Source organism: Eriocheir sinensis, chromosome 31, assembly GCF_024679095.1.
Source record: "Eriocheir sinensis breed Jianghai 21 chromosome 31, ASM2467909v1, whole genome shotgun sequence".
Classification (NCBI taxonomy): Eukaryota; Metazoa; Arthropoda; class Malacostraca; order Decapoda; family Varunidae; genus Eriocheir; species Eriocheir sinensis.
The window spans coordinates 1,551,425-1,573,324 of record NC_066539.1 but is presented as its reverse complement, the minus strand read 5'-3'; the positions used below and the strand labels follow the sequence as shown (position 1 = coordinate 1,573,324).

Below are 21,900 nucleotides of genomic sequence, written 5' to 3'. Positions count from 1 at the left end.
GACAAACGAAGACATGGAGAAGAAGATGAAAGAAATGATAAAGAGAGAGGTAGCAGAGAAAATACGAAATGACCAGCGTAATGTGGGTGAAAGGGTAGAAGAACAGATTAAGTCAACGATGAGTTGAAGGAGTGGAGAAGTGAAAAAGACAAGGAAAAAATGAGTTTCAGGGAAATATTGGAACAACAACAATTAGAACAAAAACAAGACATAGAAACGGAAGTTGTAAACGTTCTAAGAAATAAAGAAACAATGGTGAGGGACATGGCAGAGAAGAAAAAATGTGTCATAATATTTGGTGTAAAAAATAAAAAAATAAATAAATAAATAAAAAATAAAAAAAAGTGAAGAACCAGAGGGAAAGTTATGAGAACCGTAAGGTGAAAAGTATACTGAGAAATACGAATACTGAAAAGGAGGAAAAGACTGAGGAAGAAGTAGATGAAACAACAAGATTGGGAAGGTATGAGGAAGGAAAGAACAGGCCATTAAAGATTAAGTTAAGATCTCAAATGACAACATAAACCATCCTAAATAGGTCATGCAAGTTAAACAACTCTGATGAATACAAACAAATATATGTGAGGAGAAATATGACAGAGGATGAAAGAATGAAGGTAAAGGAAATTATAAATGAAGTGTAAAAAAGAAATGAAGAAAGATCAGAAGAAATTTTTGGGGAGAATGAAGAACGAAAAACTGATGAAGTGGTGGATAGGAGGCAAAAAGAGGGAGTAAGGGTGTTGATAGAGAGGGGAAAGAAAGGGAGAAGAAAGAAAAGGTTTAAAGATTGCGTACACTAACATAGATGGTCTTGTATCAAAGAAAATTGAACTAACTGATTATTTAAAGGAGAGTGATCCGGATATTACATGTATAGTTGAAACAAAACTTGTAAAAGAACTGGAACTTGTGCTGGAGGGAAAGACCAAAAACAACATTTGGAGAAAAGATAGGAAAGAAGGAAAGGGAGGAGGAGTGATGATAATGACAAAACAAAACTTGAAAGTGACTGAAGTGAGATATGGAAAGGACAGTGTGGAGGTGATGGCTGTGCAGGTACTGGTAAAAGGTGGAGAGAAGAATAACATAATAACAGCCTATGTCCCCACTAAAACCAAAAGTTGGAATGAAGTAAGATATAACGCTATGCTGGAAAATACAATACGGGCACTGACAGATGAAATAAAAAAATAATAAAAAGGTAATATTAACAGAAGACTTCAATTGCAAAGAAGTGAAATGGGAAGATTTTTTAACGGAGGGTGGTGAAAATACCTGGGGAAGTAAACTATTGAAGCTGGTAACAGATAACCTGATGACGCAGTGGGTGCAAGGATAAACAAGGTTGAGAGGGGATGACGAACCATCAAGACTTGACCTAATTTTCACAAAAAACGTGGAGTTGGATGAAGGAGTCAGTCATGAGTGCCCCTTAGGAAAGAGCGACCATGAACTATTGGAGATGAAAACTTTGGAAGGATGTGAATATCGAGAAGAGGCTTGTAAGGAAAAAAGGAAAAACTACGCTAAGGCAGATTACGTTGGACTCAAGACTTTCTTCGGTGGGGTAGACTGGACTGATATGAAGAGGAGTACTAATATTCAAGAGAAATATGACTTTTATGAATATTTACAACAGAGGAATAGAGATATGTGTTCCATTCTACACAGTAAAAACTAAAGGAGAGAAAACATGGTTTGGATGGAGGTGTGAGACAGCAAGAAGAAATAGAAAGAAGGTATGGAGGAGTTTAAAGAAAAGACCAAATAAGAACAATAAGGACATATATAAAAAAAAAAAGCAAGAAATGATTATGTGAAAATAAGGAGAACGGAGGAAGCCGAATTTGAAAGAATAGTTTTGAAATGTAAAGAAGAACCAAAAATGTTTTATAAATTCGTAAACGGGAAGTTAAAAAGAAATGAAGGCGTGGGAAAAAAGAAAAAAGTATTTTACAAAAAGGACAAAGAAATTTCAGATATATAAAATAAAAATTTTCATAAAGTGTTTACGAAAGAAAACGACTCTGACTGGGGTCTCGAAAATTGCAATCAAGGGATACTAAATCATGTAAAGGTTGAGAAAGAGGAACTGATACAGCTTATGAAAACCTTAGATGGAAGGAAAGCTATGGGACTGGATGAAATCTCTGGTCAAGTGCTAAAAGTGTAGAAATGAATCATTGGAGCCACTCTATGACATAATAACATGCTCTATAAATACAGGAAAAGTGCCCTTAGAATGGGAGAGAGTGAACATTGTACCAATTTATAAAAGTGGAGATAAAACTGAACCATTGAATTATAGACCAGTCTCTTTGATAAGTGTAATGTGCAAGATTTGTGAAAGTATAATAAAAAAACAATGGGTCGATCATTTAAAAAAGGAAAACATGATAAATAAGGGACAGTTTGGATTTAGAAAAAGGAAATCGTGTCACTAACTTACTCTGTTTCTACTCAAGAGCAATAGACGTGGTGCAAGAGAGAGAAGGATGGGCTGATTGTGTATATCTCGATTTGAAAAAAGCTTTTGACAAGTTCCGCACAAATGGTTAATCTGGAAACTACAGTAGTGGGGAGGAATGGGCGGAAAGGTCATTGAGTGGATGAAGGATTACTTAACAGGAAGAAAAATGAGGATGGTGATTAGGGAAGAGAAATCAAATTGGCAGAGAGTAGAGTTCCTCAAGTCTCAGTTCCGGCACCAATTATGTTCATAATATAAATAAATGATATGCCGAAGGGTATAAAAAGTTATATGAGCCTTTTTGCAGACGATGCAAAGTTAATAAGAAAAGTGAGGACGGAGGAAGATTGTGAGGAGCTGCAAAAAGACCTGGACAAAGTGCGTGCATGATGATCAGCCCTTTTGAGGCAACTGCGGACATCTCTCCTTGAGGTTCTGGCAAGGTAGTATTGCCAACTGCTTTATTTACAACTATTTGGTCGAAGAATCAGTCAGGTGATAGGTGAAGCTATGCAAAAGTGCCGCTATATTGGACAAGAACATCCACAAGTTACTCGTCCGTAGATTTTCCGCGCTGGGCTAATGTGATTTTCCACCAAATTTAGTGGAGAACCCACTCAATTGGCAATCCTGTGTTGTGATAAATGTTGTTGGAACACTCTCATACACGGGAGATTTGAGTGCGGCTGGAGCTCGCAGCGAGCGTTTAGCACCACCAGCAAATATGCCTAAAGCTCACTGCGAGCGTTTAGCAATGAAAGGGTTAACTCTCCTTTTTAGAAAATGGGATTAGTTTCAGTTTTTCAAAAATTCCTTCGCTGCTATTTGACCGATTTTAATAAACAATACATCGTTGGAAAGAGGAGCAGAAGCGCAAGCTTTGCATCATGAGTTTTCTTTTCAATTAAGGGACAATTGTTGGAAAAAAATGAATAACGTTAGATACACCAACAAAATTGAAAAAAATTCTCATCATTTAACAAAAGCAAAATTGAAAAATTTTCCATGATGCATCTTTTGGATTCTGTTTTAAGTTTCTTTGGTATTTTTTTCAGCAGTGTAGGTCATTAGATGAGAGAGAAATTTTAGTTGAAGTTTGTTGAAAAAGTATATTTTATTTTTTCCTGCTATTATGTATCGACTTATAGATCTGAAAGTAAGCGTATATTACTTCCCCATAAGCATACATTTCACATGAATATAATCAGGATCATATGTTAATAATTCAACACATGGCAGACGCTCCCCTTAATGCAAACAAATGTCATGTTATGGAAATGGGGAAAGTGAAAAAAGACTGAGGAAAACATACAGGATGGGAGAAGAAAACTTAAAGGTGGTACATGAAGAAAAAGATTTTGGAGTAACGATGCAAGACACACTATCCCCAGAAAAGCACATAAACAAGCTGTTTGGAGAAACCTACAGGATGATGCAAAATATAAGGGTATCATTCCATTTTATGGACAAAGAAATGATGAATAAAATAATAACAACATTGATAAGACCAAAGCTTGAATATGCTGCAGTTGTGTGGTCGCCTCACAAAAAGAAGGATATCAGAAAGCTGGAAAGGATACAGAGAATTGCAACTAAAATGGTCCCAGAACTCTCAAATATGATGTATGAAGACAGATTGAAGAAGATGGACTTAACGACACTGGAACAAAGAAGGGAGAGAGGAGATCTGATCACACTTTATAAGTTGGTAAATAAGTTTGATGAGGTGGATAGAGATGATCTCTTCTTAACTGCAAGAATCCAGGGGGTGAGAGGACATGGAAAGAAACTTAATAAAGGAACCTGTTTGAGTGACTTGAAAAAGTATAGTTTTCCACATAGAAGTGTTAACACATGGAACAGCTTGCGGGAAGAGGTGGTGGAAGTGAGCAGTGTCCAACAAATGAAGGAAAGGCTGGATGAATGTAGATATGGAGACGGGACTATTAGAGCTTAGCTCGGGCCTGGTCGACTACAAATAGGTAAATAGTATATATATATATATATATATATATATATATATATATATATATATATATATATATATATATATATATATATATATATATATATATATATATATATATGAAGCTCTGATTTATTATTGCCTTGTACTATTTTGTCTTATTTTTGAGATGCGGACAAGTTTTTTCAGGCGCGCTTTAATAGTTTTGGGTACAGTAGCGGAGGTGCGGAGGTCCGGTAGCAGACCGAGCGAAAAAAATTTAGGCGCAGAAGTACAGGTGCGGACTACCTGCGTCCGAGGTGTGGAGGAGCGGTAGCGGACTACCCCAAATCCAGTAACGCGCCCAGCTCTGCTAAATCTTATTCAGATCCTTTTGCAGAATTTCACAGTCTTCACCGTTTCTTATATGTCTCAGCAGTTTTGCATAGTCTGCAAACAGACTCATATAACTGCTTATTTTCTCTGGCATATCATTTATGTATACCAGGAAAAATATTCGAGCCAATACTGATCCTTGAGGCACTCAACTATCTACAATTCTCCATCCCAATTTCATGTCCTTTACCACTGTTCTCATCTCTCTTCCCCTTAAGTAACTTTCCATCCAGTTCTTCATTTTCCCTTTCAAACCTCCTTTATTTTCCAGCTTCCATGGTAATCTTGTAAGTGGAACTTTGTCGAAAGCCTTCTTCAGGTCCAAGTACAGTACTGTGTCCAGGATTGCGAGTTTCAAATTTGCGATTCACTGAGTTTGCGATAGGGACCCCAAAAATTTGATTTTTATTAAAAACTGATACAGGTAACTCTCAATTTACGCGAGTATTGTGTCCTTGAAGAGGTCGCGTAAATCAAAAACAATGTAAATCAAACAAGAGGTGGGTTTCTATTGAAAAATAAATATTCACTTCATTCAGTGGAGAGAGAGAGAGAGAGAGAGAGAGAGAGAGAGAGAGAGAGAGAGAGAGAGAGAGAGAGAGAGAGAGAGAGAGAGAGAGAGAGAGAGAGAGAGAGAGAGAGAGAGAGAGAGAGAGAGAGAGAGAGAGAGAGAGTATCCATATCACCGAGATATCCACTCAGGCACTCAGTCTCCGCCTCACTCGTGTGAGGAAGAAATGAGGGACACCATGAGTGACTGGCTAGTATTGGTACCGGTACCGAGCAGTCTGGTACCGGTACTGTACCGTATAACTGGTACCGTTAGTACCGGTCCTGGTACTGGTACCTGCCCACCCCTATTGTTGAGCAGTGTGGCAGCGTGGGTACTGTATTGTTGTTCAAGTGGCGCGTGGGAAGAACTGAGCTCAGCTGTGAGGCCGCGGCACCGTGTGAGTCCAGTTGTGTGAGACATCTGGTGGCCACTCCATAAAATATCGCGTATAAGTGAAAAAAAATGTGTAAATTAAACATTTATTTGGATTTTGGACCCCGCGTTATTTCAAAAACGCATAAACCAAACTTGCGTAAATCGAGTTACCTGTATTGCGATATGACCTGAAAGAAAAAGGAAAAGAAAAGGCTGCTAAAACCGGGTTTTTTCACACCTTGTTTTGGTCCTTGACTCCCATTCTCGCTCTTACCCACCCCCTGGGCCTTTCCATTGGCCGCAGGAAGCATGGTGAGTGGGATCCGGGCAGCCAGGCGCATGTGTGTAAGCAGCCCCGACCGCGTGCTGGGCCCAAGCAGCTGACAGGTGGCTGATGATGGTGATGGTCATTTCTCTTCCCTTTAAGTAACTTTCCATCCAGTTTTTCATTTTCCCTTTCAATCCTTCCATATTTTCCACCTTCCACAGTAGTCTTGTGTGTGGAACTTTTTCAAAAGCCTTCTTCAGATCCAAGTACACGCAATCTACCCATCCGCTCCTCTCCTGTGTTATGTCTGTCACTCTTGAGTAAAAGCTCAGTAAGTTTGTTACACATGAGTGCCCTTTTCTAAAGCCATATCGTTTTTCTGTAATTGCTATATTATATTCTTCTAGAAATTTTGTCCATTGTTTCTTTATCACTTTCTCGCATATTTTACAAACTACACTGGTCAATGATACTGGTCAATACTTCAGAGGTTCTTCCTTTTTCCCACTTTTATATAGGGACCACCTCAGCCCTCTGCCACTCCTTTGGTAATTTACCAGTTGATATTGAGCACTTTATAATATCATATACCAGTCCAACCAGCTGATTTCTGCATTCTTTCAATATAAAACCTGAGACTCCATCCGGTCCTATTGCTTTCCTCTCTTCCAGCTCCTCCATTATTTTATATATCTCCTCTTTAGTTACTATGACTTCATCCATATGAACATTTATCTTGTCATCTTGTGGTACATTGAATTGTGATTCTTGTATGTGTGTGTGTGTGTGTGTGTGTGTGTATTTACCAGAGCTGGGCACTTCCGTACCTCTGTCCGCACCTCCGCTCCTCCGGACCTGCGGACCTTTAAACGAGGTGCGGAGGTCCGAAGTGCGGAAAGTTTTTCAAAAGTGCGGAAGTAACAGGTGCGGAACGGCAGTATTTTAAGTCCGTACCTCCGCACCTGAGGTTTTCAAGGATAAAAAAAATGAAAATGACAAACAGTCCACGCTCTGCAGTAATACTTCCGGTCGTTTACGCGGTCTGTGCTGCAGGGCATGTTTTCCCGCCACTTGAGTGACGTCACTCATTCAGATTTACGGCCCGGTGTTGCATGTGTACTGAGGTATGATAATTATGATGAGTGTAAAAGTAGTTACTTTACTTCAGGTGGTGGAGATTCTATGCGTTAAAATGACAATAATGATAACAAAAATAATGGTAATAATAATAATAATAATAATGATAATAATAATGCTGCTGCAGTATTGCCTTGTATTTCTTTTTTTTAAGGTACGGACTAGATTTTTCAGGCGCGCTTTAATAGTTTTGGGTACGGTACCAGAGGTGCGGAGGTGCGTACCGAACGAAAGTGAAAAATTTTAGGCGCGGAAGTACAGGTACGGACTATATGTGTTTCGAGGTGCGGAGGAGCGGTACCGGACTACCCGATATCCAGTAACGCGCCCAGCTCTGGTATTTACCTAATTGTGACATTCGGGAAAAGAGCTACGCTCGCGCTGTTTGTATGTGTGTGTGTGTGTGTGTGTGTGTGTGTGTGTGTGTGTGTGTGTATTTACTGTATTTACCTAGTTGTGACATACAGGAAAAGAGCTACGCTCGCGCTGTCTCATCTCCATATTCGCTCTTATCCAATTTTTCCATAAAATCATGAATGTTTCTTGCACAAACCACCTCCTCCTCCAGTCCATTCCACAGCTCAATGCTTCTATTTGGGAAGCTAAACTTTTTCACATCTCGCCTACACGTGGTCGCCCTCAACTTCTTTCCACGTCCTCTCGTTTCTTTCTTGTTCCACACACACAGGTCCTCTCTATCCAAATGCTCCACTCTGTGTGTGTGTGTGTGTGTGTGTGTGTGTGTGTGTGTGTGTGTGTGTGTGTATTTACCTATTTGTATTTGCCTATTTGTAGTCTACTGGGCCGGAGCTAGGCTCTAATAGTCCCGTCTCCATATTCACATTCATCCAGCCTTTCCTTCATTTGTTGGACACTGCTCGCCTCCACCACCTCTTCCCGCAAGCTGTTCCATGTGTTAACACTTCTATGTGGAAAACTATGCTTTTTCAAGTCACTCAAACAGGTTCCTTTATTAAGTTTCTTTCCATGTCTTCTCAGCCCCTGTGTTCTTGCAGTTGAGAAGAGATCATCTCTATCCACCTCATCAAACTTATTTACCAACTTATACAGCATGGTCAGATCTCTTCTCTCCCTTCTTTGTTCCAGTGTCATCAAGTCCATCTCCCTCAATTTGTCTTCATATGTCATATTTGAGAGTTCTGGGACCATTTTAGTTGCAATTCTCTGTATCCTTTCCAACTTTCTGATATCCTTCTTTTTGTGAGGCGACCACACAACTGCAGCATATTCAAGCTTTGGTCTTATCATTGTTGTTATTATTTTCTTCATCATTTCTTTGTCCATAAAATGGAATGATACCCTTATATTTTGCATCATCCTGTAGGTTTCTCCAAACAGCTTGTTTATGTGCTTTCTGGGGATAGTGTGTCTTGCATCGTTACTCCCAAATCTTTTTCTTCATGTACCACCTTTAAGTTTTCTTCTCCAATCCTGTATGTTTTCCTCGGTCTTTTTTTACTTTTCCCCATTTCCATAACATGGCATTTGTTTGCATTAAATTCCATCTCCCATAATTGGCTCCATCTATACACTCTATCCAGGTCTTTTTGCAGCTCTTCACAATCTTCCTGCATCTTCACTTTTCTTATTAACTTTGCATCGTCTGCAAAAAGGCTCATATAACTTTTTATACCCTTCGGCATATCATTTATATATATTATGAACATTATTGGTGCCAGAACTGAGCCTTGAGGAACTCCACTCTCTACTCTCCAATTTGATTTATTTTCCCTTATCACCGTCCTCATTTCTCTTCCCGTTAAGTAATCCTTCATCCACTCAATAACCTTTCTGCCCATTCCTCCCCACTGCTGTAGTTTCCAGATTAACCTTTTGTGCGGAACTTGTCAAAAGCTTTTTTCAAATCGAGATATACATAATCAGCCCATCCTTCTCTCTCTTGCACCACAGCTATTGCTCTTGAGTAGAAACAGCGTAAGTTAGTGACACGATTTCCCTTTTCTAAATCCAAACTGTCCCTTATTTATCATGTTTTCCTTTTCTAAATGTTCGACCCATTATACTTTTGCAAATCTTGCACATTACACTTGTCAAAGAAACTGGTCTATAGTTTAGTGGTTCAGTTTTATCTCCACTTTTATAAATTGGTACAATGTTTGCTCTCTTCCACTCTAAGGGCACTTTTCCAGTATTTATAGAGCATGTTATTATGTCATAGAGTGGCTCCAATAATTCATTTCTACACTCTTTTAGCACTTGTCCCGAGATTTCATCCGGTCCCAATGCTTTCCTTCCATGTAAGGTTTTCATCAGCTGTATCAGTTCACCTTTCTCAACCTTTACATGATTTAGTTTCTCTTCATTGCAATTTTCGAGACCCCAGTCTAAGTCTTTTTCTTTCGTAAACACTAAATGAAAATTTTTATTTAATATTTCTGCAATTTCTTTGTTCTTTTCGTAGAACACATTTTTTTCTTTTAGCCTTTCCACTCCTTCATTGATTTTTAACTTCCCGTTTACAAATTTATAAAACATTTTTGGTTTTTCAATGTGTGTGTGTGTGTGTGTGTGTGTGTGTGTGTATTTACCTAGTTGTGACATAGGAGAAGAGCAACGCTCGCATTGTCCCGTCTCCATATCCGCTCTTACCCAACTTTTCCTTAAAATCATGAATGTTTCTTGCACAAACCACCTCCTCCTACAGTCTATTCCATAGTTCAATGCTTCTGTTTGGGAAGCTAAACTTTTTCACATCTCGCCTACACGTGGTCGCCCTCAACTTCTTTCCATGTCCTCTCGTTTCTCTCTCGTTCCACACACGCAGGTCCTCTCTGTCCAACTGCTCCACCCTGTTCACCACCCTGTACACTGCTATCAGGTCTCCTCTTTCTCTTCTTCTCTCCAGGGTTGTGAGCCTCATGCTTTTGAGTCTCTCCTCATAAGTCCGATCTCTAAGTTCCGGTGCCATATTAGTTGCCACTCTCTGCACTCTTTCCAGCTTCCTTATGTTCTTCTTTTTGTGAGGAGACCAGACCACTGCTGCATACTCCAACCTTGGCCTTATAATTGTAACTATTATTTTCTTCATCATCTCCTTGTCCAAATACACAAATGCCATCCTTATGTTCCTCAGCAAATTCAGAGTTTGTCCCGTTATCCTGTTGATGTGTTTGTCTGGTGACATGTTCTCTGAGACAGTCACTCCCTCCATATGGTGTGTGTGTGTGTGTGTGTGTGAGAGAGAGAGAGAGAGAGAGAGAGAGAGAGAGAGAGAGAGAGAGAGAGAGAGAGAGAGAGAGAGAGAGAGAGAGAGAGAGAGAGAGAGAGAGAGAATGAGGAGAGAGATGGAATGAAAGCAAGAGCCAAGCAGCTGCCATCTCTCTCTCTCTCTCTCTCTCTCCTGTATGTATATGTGTATTTCCAAGTGGTTTCTGGTTACAAGTTACAATTTCAAACATTTTCCTTTTTTTTTTTTTAGCATAGAGAAAATAAAATAATTGTTTTTGTCCACGGAGACCAGAAACATACAAAAACTGTAATTTACAAGGTTTAAATAACTTTACAGGCTTCAGACAAGCACAGTTATCTGCAACAATTTTCTGACGATGCCAACCCACAGAAAATGGCTAGCTGTCTTTATGGTAAATTAATTAAAATATGACATGCTTATACGTCACCGGATTACCTGCTGCAGGAGACATGATGGGGTCACCTATTCAACAAAAGATCCTTCTGCATAAGACACTTTATTCATGTATTTTGGAGAGTATAAGGCTCTTTGTCTCATCAGCTCTTCTCCTCTTACTGATAGTCTTCTACCTCTTAAATTTTGCCACCATGTTGCCTCTCTTTCTATCTTCTATCGATATTTTCATGCTGACTGCTCTTCTGAGCTTGCTAACTACATGCCTCACCCCCTCCCGTGGCCTCGCCACACACGACTTTCTACTCAAGCTCATCCCTTCATTGTCCAAATCCCTTACGCAAGAGTTAACCAGCATCTTCACTCTTTCATCCCTCACACTGGTAAACTCTGGAACAATCTTCCTTCATCTGTATTTCCTCCTGCCTATGACTTGAACTCTTTCAAGAGGAGGGTATCAGGACACCTCTCCTCCCGAAATTGACCTATCTTTCGGCCACTCCTCTAACTCTTTTAAGGAGCAGTGAGTAGCGGGCTTTTTTTTTTTTTTTCATTTGTTACCTTTTATTATGCCCTTGAACTGACTCCTCTGCTGTAAAAAAAAAAAAAAAAAAAAAAAAAAAAAAAAAAAATCATTTCAAGCAAGTGAGGGTAATCAGTAACAGGGTGACACAGCTAGTGTCCTGTCTCTCAGCCACTCAGGATCCAGAAAGAACTCAATTGCAACTGAAAATTAGCACAATGCTCTCAACCTCAGCTCAACAATGGCCAAGAGGAATTCAGTTACTGAGATGCAGTCAGTCAGGTACCAGGACTCACTGCTCCTACACTCAGGCAATCAGGGCTGGGGAAGACTCAGTCACTATGAGTCTGGCACAAAAAATTTAGTGGACGTGCTGTTCTCATCCTTAGCTAAGGGATTAGACAAGACAAAATCTTGCCCATCACATTCTTGTCAGTGTCATTTCACGTCTTTATTTTACACTTTTTAACCCAGTAGCAGCGACGGGCCAAATTTATGGCTTTACCGTGTAGCAGCGACGGGCCAAATTTGTGGCTTTACCGTGTAGCAGCGACGGGCCAAATTTGTGCCATGATATAACCCCCCCAAAAAAGATGATACATAATCTGATCACAAATGCTTTGATATGTATTATGAAATGGTTTGTGTGAGGGGTGATTTTTTCTCATTTTTCTCGCTTTGAGGGACTATTAAAAAACATGATCCCCGCTGCTACCGGGTTAAATGTGTGTTTCTCATTTTTTGTTTCACTAACTTGCCATGTTGTTGCACACAGCACCTCATTATCCTTTGCCAAATATGATTCATACTAATGGAAAGATTTATGAAGAATTGATCATGTGTTCCTTTAGGGTCTTGGGTTAAATTGTTGATCTTAAAATGATTTGCATCAGTTTGATGGTCTACTGCATTCATATGCCTCCATGATGCAGTTGTTAGCATGTCTAGATATTAAAGCATGGGTCAGGGTTCAAATCCTGGCCCAGGTAGTCAGCATACAGCCCACCCAGTTGGTCAACCTCCCTTTTGAGCTGGTAAATAAATGGGTACCTTGGGAAACCTGGGGAACGTAAGCTGTGTTATGGATGGATGTTAAATTGGCCCTGTGTCTTGGGGTATTGGGTTCTTACCTGCCACTGACTCAACGGCCAGTGTAACAGAGATGACCATCAAGGCCATGCACCACAGCCGTAATAAATGCCCCCAACTTTAGTTTTAACATAATTTATGATTTTTCCCAGCCGAGTTTACATACTATAGTCTGTTCAGAGCATGAAGTCGGTTCAAGGTGTGGCAGATTCCGGAATTCTCATGAGTGCGCCGCTGCCAGTTCGACCGCCAATTATCAGATTAGGACCGTCTCCCTACCTACCCACCCATTACCCACCTGTTGATCTCTCTCTCTCCCTCTCGACCCGGGGAAGGGACCTCAGGGGACATGCTGACCACCACCACCACCACCACCAAAACGTGGCAACATGGGAAAAAATCGCTGCCAAATGTCATAAAGTTTATACAAATTGTTGTTATAATCCTAAACATCAACACTCATTGTACTATGTAGTTTCCTTTACTATATACAGAATATATAAAATATCACTTTCAAATAGCACATGGATGGGAAATAAGAGAGAGAGAGACGCATGTACGAAGGTTGATTTGGCACCATGGCTAGAGGTAAATGACGATACCAGCTCCACCCTGAACCAACTTCATGCTCTGAATGGACTATAGGAATGTGGTATACTATACATTAGCATTACTTTATGGAGACTTCTAGCTGCCTCCAGCAACAACTTTTCTCTATATTCTGTGGACTTTTCATAAATCCACCAACTTTCCTGTCTTGTCTTTCTATATTCTAGAGCAGTAGCCTCTCCACCTGCCTATTAAAACTGCACCACTGACAATGTTTACGGTTGACAGAATTTGTAATTCCTTTAATTTCCATTACAAACTTTCCTTTCCAACAAGTATACAAGTCACCACTCCATTTTAGAATTAGAGGAAGGCAATATATATATCAAATAAATTGATAAGTTACACATTTACACATTAGCAGTGACTTGATCAGGTTTTCCCTTCCCTCACTGCTCATGGTGTGTGTGGGAAGAAAATTGGGTCCCTGCTCTCCTCTCTTTATTTACTGTTTATAGATTGCAGAAGAGATCCATGTATTTTAAATCCTTATAACTCATGGAGTACAAAACAAAAATAAAAATTAATGACAAGGTATCTCACCCAAATAAGCAAACAAAATCATGACATTACCTGATTAGCATTCATTTCTGGAGTTAATCCTGGTAGTGATGAATTGGAGTAAGCCTCATCTATAGAAGTATTTGAGTCGTCACCATTTAGACTTGCCTGTGAAGAACATTCAATTAGTATTTTATATAAAATATGACACACTTACGAATAAAAGTTGATAGTGATATTGAACATACAGCTCTTAAATCATCATCATCATCATCATCGTTTAACGTCCATTTATTCCCTATGGTGGGGTTGGACGGGATATGAGCCTCCTCCACTGTTGCCGGTCCATAGCCATTTCTTCCGTGATGTTCAGCCTCCTCAATTCATCCTCCACCACCTTTCTCCACGTCTTCCTTGACCTTCCTGGTGGTCTACTGCCCTCTACTTCTTACAGCTCTTAAACTCTAAACTTATTTTACTCAATCATGCACAGAATGATCTCATCAGCAATAATATCTGCAATAAAGTCTTCAACAATAAAGGTAAGTTATAATATATCTATTTATCTATATCTACAATGCCCCGCTCCATCACAAGAACTTCCCTCCAGGGGGTGACCGCAGCAGAAGTGACTCCATCTCTCCCTGTTTTGGCACTCCCTCTCAGCACACTCAGGGCCGCTTTCACAGTCACTTTGTTTGTTTTGATTGTTACCAATGGCGGCGATCGACGCTATAATTTTTCACGTGAAACTGGCCTATGGGGTAGTGATGGCTGAAGACGAAGCGAGAGTTGTTGAGAGCGTGTGGCAAGGTGCGGGGCTTGGCTAACCCCGCAACTGCCACTACCCCATCGGCCAGGTTTATGTGGAAATACTATAGCAGCAATCGCCGCCATTTGTAACGATCAAAACAAACAAGATGCTGTGAAAGTGGCCCTCAATCCTGTCACTCCCAACTCTCTCGCTTCAATACTCACTCACCCTATTGATCCACTTCACAGGTGCTCTTCCCCTGACACCCCCTCCCTCAATCCTTCCCTCATACACTCTCTTCACAAATTCATTCTCCTTCATTTTCATCATGTGTCCAAACCATCTCAGCATACCACGCTTCACCCATTTGACCACTCCACAATCCACTTCTTTCGCTGTCACACCCATACGAAACCGCTCATACATGCTTTCATAACTTTCTCCATCCCATCCTGAAATACCACATGCACCTCTTATGTACCTCATTTCCACTGCATGTATTCGTGACTTGTGCTGCAATCCATGCCCGTATTTCTGATGCATATGACAGAGTTGGCAGGATAATACGGTTCCTTATGCCCCTCTTTATCCCTATGTTACTGTCCCAAAATATTTAACCCAGCAGCAGCGGGGATCATGTTTCTTAATGGTCCCTCTAAGCAAGAAAAATGAGTAAAAATCATCACTCACACAAACCATTTCATAATACATATCAAAGCATTTGTGAACAGATTATGCATCATCAATTTTGGGGTTTTTATTTCATGGCACAAATTTGGCCCCCTCGCTGCTACATGGTGAAGCCACAAATTTGGCCCGTCGCTGGTACCGGGTTAAACTCAGTCACCTTTTTCATTCTCTCTTCCCCCAGCCATATCCTACACTTCATTGTGCTCTCTATTCTAACTCTGTATAACTCTGTAAAATCAATGATCTGCTCTCTTACCCTCTCAGATACCATAACCGTACTCTTTCCAGTATTCTTCTCCTACACACCGTCAAACTCATCCGCTATCCTCTGCAGCATACCCTCATTCTCTACCAATAACACTGTATCATTTGCAAACAGGCCTGCCACCAATGACTCCTCCGTACCTCTCACTTTCAGCCTTGGACCAAGCTCCCCCACTCTGGCTTTCATTTCTCCATGTATAAATCAAAATGCCATGGTGCCATCACTCACCCCTGCCTCACACCCACACCAACACCAAAACTTACTCAACTCACCACTCACGTGCACAGAGGCACATGCATCATTATTGAAGGATCTGATCCTCTCAAACAAATGCTGTTCCACACCATATATCCTTAGAACATCCTATAAACTCTTTCTGTCAACACTGTCATATGCCTTCTCTAGGTCCATGAAAGCAGCAAACAGCTTCCTATTCTTCACTAGGTATTTTTCAACTAACATTTTGAGTGCGAATATTTGGTCTACACAACCCTCCCTTTCCTGAAACCCCTTTGTTCACTGCCTACACTATTTTCAGTTATTTTCTTCATCCTTTCATTCAAAACTCTTCCATACACTTTTCCTGCCACACTGAGTAGACTTATTCCCTTGCAACTATTACAATCACCTCAGCTCCCTTTCCCTTTGTACAGCGGCACAACAATAGCCTTTCTCCAGTCCTCTGGCACCTCAACCTGTTCCCATGCTAGGTTACATATCCATAATATCCATTCCACAACTACACCTCCTCCACACTTCAACATTTCTGCTATTATGTCATCAGCTCCAGGGACCTTTTCTACTTTTAACTTCTTCATTGCCTCCTCTATCTCACCTCTCTCCACCCTCCCTTGTGGATCTGGCCACCTTACATTAATCTTTATTCCAACACTATTCACTTTTCCTCTCACTCCTACACTCTTATTCATTACAGTTTCAAAGTGCTGCTTCCATACCTCCCTTATCTCCTCATTCCCTCTCACAAGCACCCCATCTTTCCTCTTCATGCTACAAATGTCACTCTTTACTCCCCCCATTAGCCTCTTTTAACTTCTTTTCTGAATTTTTGTTCTGGTATTTTGCTGATATTTTCCCACCAAAATTCTCATCCACTCTTACTCTACTTTCCCTCTTTACCAACTCTCCCTGTACTTTCTGTCCCATCTCTCTCTTGCCTACCCTGTCACATTTCTCTCTAAAATTTTCTTGTACAGGTTAAGAAAGTTGGAAAGTTTCGTTTAGTCGGCGCAACATCTGTGGTCATATGCCGGAGAGAGACAGAAGGGGAAGGAATTACAGTAAAACCTCACCATTTGCGCGGCCTTAATTTGCGGCCATCATCCCACCATTTGCGCACCTCACCGCTATGGTAACGGCGTTTCACTGGCAGCAAAATGGCGTCTGCTGATCTTCTGAGGACGTTTACAAGATATTTTGGCAGCAAAACGGCATCCGTTGATCTTCTAAGGATGTTTACTAGCTGTTCTGGCAGCAAAATGGCATCCGTTGATCTTCTGAATACGTTTACTAGCTGTTTTGGCAGCAAAACGGCATCCGTTGATCTTCTAAGGATGTTTACTAGCTGGTCTGGCAGCAAAATGGCGTCCGCTGATCTTGACGATGTTTACTAGCTGTTCTGGCAGCAAAATGGCGTCCACTGATCTTCTGAGGATGTTTACTAGCTGTTCTGGCAGCAAAATGGCGTCCGCTGATCTTCTGAGGATGTTTACTAGCTGTTCTGGCAGCAAAATGGCATCCGCTGATCTTCTAAGGACGTTTACTAGCTGTTCTGGCAGCAAAATGGCGTCCGCTGATCTTCTGAGGATGTTTACTAGCTGTTCTGGCAGCAAAATGGCATCCGCTGATCTTCTAAGGACGTTTACTAGCTGTTCTGGCAGCAAAATGGCGTCCGCTGATCTTCTGAGGACGTTACTAGCTGTTCTGGCAGCAAAATGGCATGCGCTGGCGAGCTACAGCTGTCTTACACCCGCGCGCCCTCTGCCGCCAGTGAAGAACACTGCCAACGTACACAACATGTCATTTCCCGCCATAACCCGATTGCCTCTCCTCGTCTCGTGGTGACTGCGATTATTCGATGTTTTCTGCCTCACCTTTGCACCACCATCATGCTGCACGCAGCGTCATCGAAGCCTAAACCCCGGAAAAACCCGATGATGACCATAGCACAGGTGGAAGTGATTAAGAAGGTGGACAGTGGAAGAAAAAAGCGAGAGATTGACCGTGAGTATGACGTGTTTCCTGCAAGCAGACCTTTTTTTTTTTTTTTTTTTTTTTTTTTTTTTGTAGGGGGGTTTTGGGCCGTGACTGCCCATATGTATTTTTCCCTATAGGTTATTAAGTTTGCCATTTGAGCATTCGCCATTTGCGCACCTTCAGACCGCCTGTATGTGCACAAATGGTGAGGTTTGACTGTCTAGGAGAAGGGAACAGATCCCAGGAGACGGGACACAACTCCCAAATAATGCCTGGTACCCATTCACTGCTGGGTGGACAGGGGTGTAGGGTATCAGAAAAGCCACCCAAATTTTTCAACTCCGCCCGGGAATTGAACCCGGGCTCTCTCTCTCTCTCTTTTTTTATTTATTTTTATTTTTTTTATTTTTACAACAAAGGAGGCAGCTCAAGGGCACATAAAAAAGAAAACAATAATAAAAAAAAAGCCCGCTACTCGCTGCTCCTAAAAAAGAATCAAAAGAGGTGGCCGAAAGAAAGGTCAATTTCGGGAGGAGAGATGTCCTGATACCCTCCTCTTGAAAGAGTTCAAGTCGTAGGCAGGACGAAATACAGATGAAGGAAGATTGTTCCAGAGTTTACCAGCGTCAGAGATGAAAAAGTGAAGATGCTGGTTAACTCTTACATAAGGGGTTTGGACAGTATAGGGATGAGCGTGAGTAGAAAGTCGTGTGTAGCAGGGCCGCGGGAGGGGGGGAGGCATGCAGTTAGCAAGTTCAGAAGAGCAGTCAGTGTGGAAATATCGATAGAAGATAGAAAGAGAGGCAACATCGCGGCAGAATTTAAGAGGTAGAAGACTATTAGTAGGAGGAGAAGAGCTGATGAGGCGAAGAGCCTTAGACTCCACTCTGCCCAGAAGAGCTGTGTGGGTGGAGCCCCCCCACACGTGAGATGCATACTCCATACGAGGGCAGACAAGGCCCCTGTATATGGATAGCAACTGCGCGGGGGAGAAGAACTGGCGGAGATGATACAGAACGCCCAACCTCGAGGAAGCTGATTTAGCGAGAGAGGAGATATGAAGTTTCCAGTTGAGATTTTGAGTTAAGGATAGACCGAGGATGTTTAGTGTTGAAGACAGTGACAGCTGAGTGTTGTCGAAGAATAGGGGATAGGTGTTTGGAAGATTGTGTCGAGTTGATAGGTGGAGAAATTGAGTTTTTCAGGCATTGAAGGACACAAGGTTGTGAGCCGAGTGTGCTAACCACTGCACCACGAAGCCCCTACAGGTTAAGAATCCTTTATCAAAATTCCAAAATCCGAAAGGTTTTTGAATGCAGACATGTCGTGTCACAAATGGAAAATTCCCCAAAGTGATGGGAAGGTTCCACCACGTACAGCTGTTGTGTGCTGCTCAGTGTTGCCACGTCTGTGGTTTACCTGTCCAATTTCGCTGTTTTTAATGAAAGTTGGCAGGGGAAAATGATAGTTGTGGATTGGTGGTTTTTGGGTTGTTTTTACTTGAGTTTGTGGATTTGCAGTGTGTTGCTATGCATTAGTTTGTTATCAGCAGACATCACAGTACAGGTAACTCTCGATTTACGCGAGTTTGGTTTACACGTTTTTTAAATAACGCGGGGTCCAAAATCCAAATAAATGTTTAATTTACACATTTATTTTTCACTTATACACGATATTTTATGGAGTGGCCACCAGATGTCTCACACAACTGGACTCACACGGCACCGTGGCCACACAGCTGAGCTCAGTTCTTCCCGCGCGCCAATTGAACAACAATACAGTACCCACGCTGCCACGCTACTCAACAACAACAACACCCTCGCTGCTGTGCTACCACGAGGGGAAGGGCAGCCAGAGGAAGAACCACGAGAGGAAGAGGAATCAAAGTGATACAGTAGGCAATAAAGGTACAAACCTACCTCTTGTTTAATTTACATTGTTTTTGATTTACGCGACCTCTTCAAGGACACAATACTCGTGTAAATCGAGAGTTACCTGTACCACTGAATCCTCAGAGGGCTGTGCTAGCTCTCCAAAATTTACAGGCTCACAAGAACCACAGCCATTAGGGATACCTCCGTGTACACTAATCACAGCACAACGCACCTAACAACACATTATCTTCACATCAAAAGTGTATGAAGATGATGAAAGACGCTGTACCTAAACATGAAGAAGCTAGTTTTCAGCTCAGAGTACCAGCCTGGAGGATTCTAGCTTCATAGCAAATCTGGCAACAATATGGGAGGCAGTGCCTTCTGATGCCCTCGCCCTTGACCGATTTTGCTGGTAGGGGGTTTTTGGGCCATGACCGCCCATATGTATTTTTCCACATAGGTTATAAGTTTGCCATTTGCGCATTCCCCATTTGCACACCTTCAGACTGCCCATATGTGCACAAATGGTGAGGTTTTACTGTACACTGGTAATTAAGAAATGGTGTGATGCTTCCCTTAAGTTTGGGACTAATACAAGCTCCGAGAACATCCATCCAGCCTGCAGTTTACATTTTCTTTCTATTTTGATAAGTATCACTTAAAGCCTCATACTTTGCATACACAAAATGTGTAGCAAATGGATGAAATTTAAAGAAATTGACAGGACCTTAGAACTGTATTTCCCGCCATATGACACATCTATAATTTGGCAAGATGTATTAAAAAAAATAATAAATTATGTGTTTGAGCTACCATGGGCAGCTCAAACACAGAGAAGAGCAGAAAGTATCACGTCTGTTTATCAGTGATCATAACTGTCGCTGAACAATTATGACTATAATACCGTATGTTGCTTCTGTCCTTCTCTGTGTTCATAGTGTTCCACTGTTGGTTGAAGAGTTACAGTGCTCTTACTCCGAGCAGCTGTGGCTTTGAATTGGTAAACAAAAGTCATCTTTTATCTACACCAACAATGGCAGTCTCGCATCCACAGCATCAAGACAACAATGTAACAGACTTTATGTTAATTTTATGTTTTACCATTATTTTCATCAATAATAGTTATCTAATAATTTATAGACATATATAATTCATTCTGGGTACATCTGGGAACCATCGAGGTATGAGACGCAGGGTGATTTTTCGAATCATGTATTTTTTTTTAATTGAGTCTTACATAGCAGGAAATATGGTACAGTAAACCCTCAATATAATGGACCCGCTTATAATGGATTACGGATATAACGGACAAGGTCAGAGGGTCAGAAATCCACGGGGATCGACCGAGAATGTTTTTTGAATGAACCGTGCCCGGTAAGTACCAAAGCATCTGCTAGCCACCTCGCCCACCTCCCGGGGTTATGTTCCACGATCCGTTTTCGAACCCTCTAACTATTTATGCCAGCACCGTTTCACAATAATAAAGCCCAGAGCTGCTGATTGCTTCCGGGGAGACACACCCAAAGTCTACGATTTAAGCTGATAATTAGCTACCTGAGGATTAACCCCTTCACTACGGCCGGGCGAAAACGGCGCCCCGCCCTGTATCCGGGCTGGCCGTGCGCACCAAATTTCAAACGTCACTTCTGATTATAACAAGTTTTCAGCCATAATCTCAACATAATCATCATGTATTATATATAAAAACATGCAAAATTAAATGGTGCAGAGATACATAAATTATTTGATAATTTTGAGATGTAAGCATAAATATACAGATAAATTTGCAAGAGATTAGCATCTCTCTCTCTCTCTCTCTCTCTCTCTCTCTCTCTCTCTCTCTCTCTCTCTCTCACACACACACACACACACACACACACACACATAGATTAGATGGTTAGGAAGGAAGGGAAGGGTCGAGGAACGGCAAGTTGAAATTTGTTGAAGAGGCACCTCCCCCCTATCTCTCTCTCTCTCTCTCTCTCTCTCTCTCTCTCTCACACACACACACACACACACACACACACACACACGAGAGAGAGAGAGAGAGAGAGAGGGCAGTGGGGTGGGGAAAAGAGGAGAGCGCATCTCTCTCTCTCTCTCTCTCTCTCTCTCTCTCTCTCATACACACACACACACACACACACACCCTGGAGGGAGGAGGTATAAGGTAGGAAGGAAGGAAGGAAGGAAGGAAGGAAGAATGAAAGAGAACAGAGACAGCGGGAGGATGTAAGGGAGGGGCAGGGCAACTTGGCAACTCAAAGGAAGATGAACTCAATAACTCAACACTTACACATATATCACTTCTTTCTCATTATTTTTGTTATTTTATGTTAGAATTGATTGTTACTGTCAAGTACAAATGCGCGTAAGACACACTTATGTTATTACACAACAATAACATTGAAAGTCAAATAAGACAGAGTCAGAACAGAATACGGGATCACTCAGCACCAAATAAAACTAAATGTAATAAAGGTAATAAATGTAACATAGGTGTTGCCGTCAGGACGCTGATGTCGGCGTCGCCGTATATTGCACTGGGCACTTCAGGACGCCGACGTCAGCGTCGCTGGATAGAAAGGGTTAACTTTTGGATCAGA

At 41.4% G+C, this 21,900-nt stretch overlaps 1 protein-coding gene across 1 annotated transcript in view; it reads right to left on the bottom strand.

The window, feature by feature from the left end:
- Positions 1 to 21,900, bottom strand: part of LOC127005783 (poly(A) polymerase type 3-like) — a 179,000-nt gene that overhangs the window by 43,203 nt on the left and 113,897 nt on the right. The window contains exon 12 of the mRNA XM_050874885.1: positions 13,567 to 13,662. Coding sequence (XP_050730842.1) covers positions 13,567 to 13,662 — 96 coding nt within the window. The remainder of the gene's footprint in view (positions 1 to 13,566; positions 13,663 to 21,900) is intronic.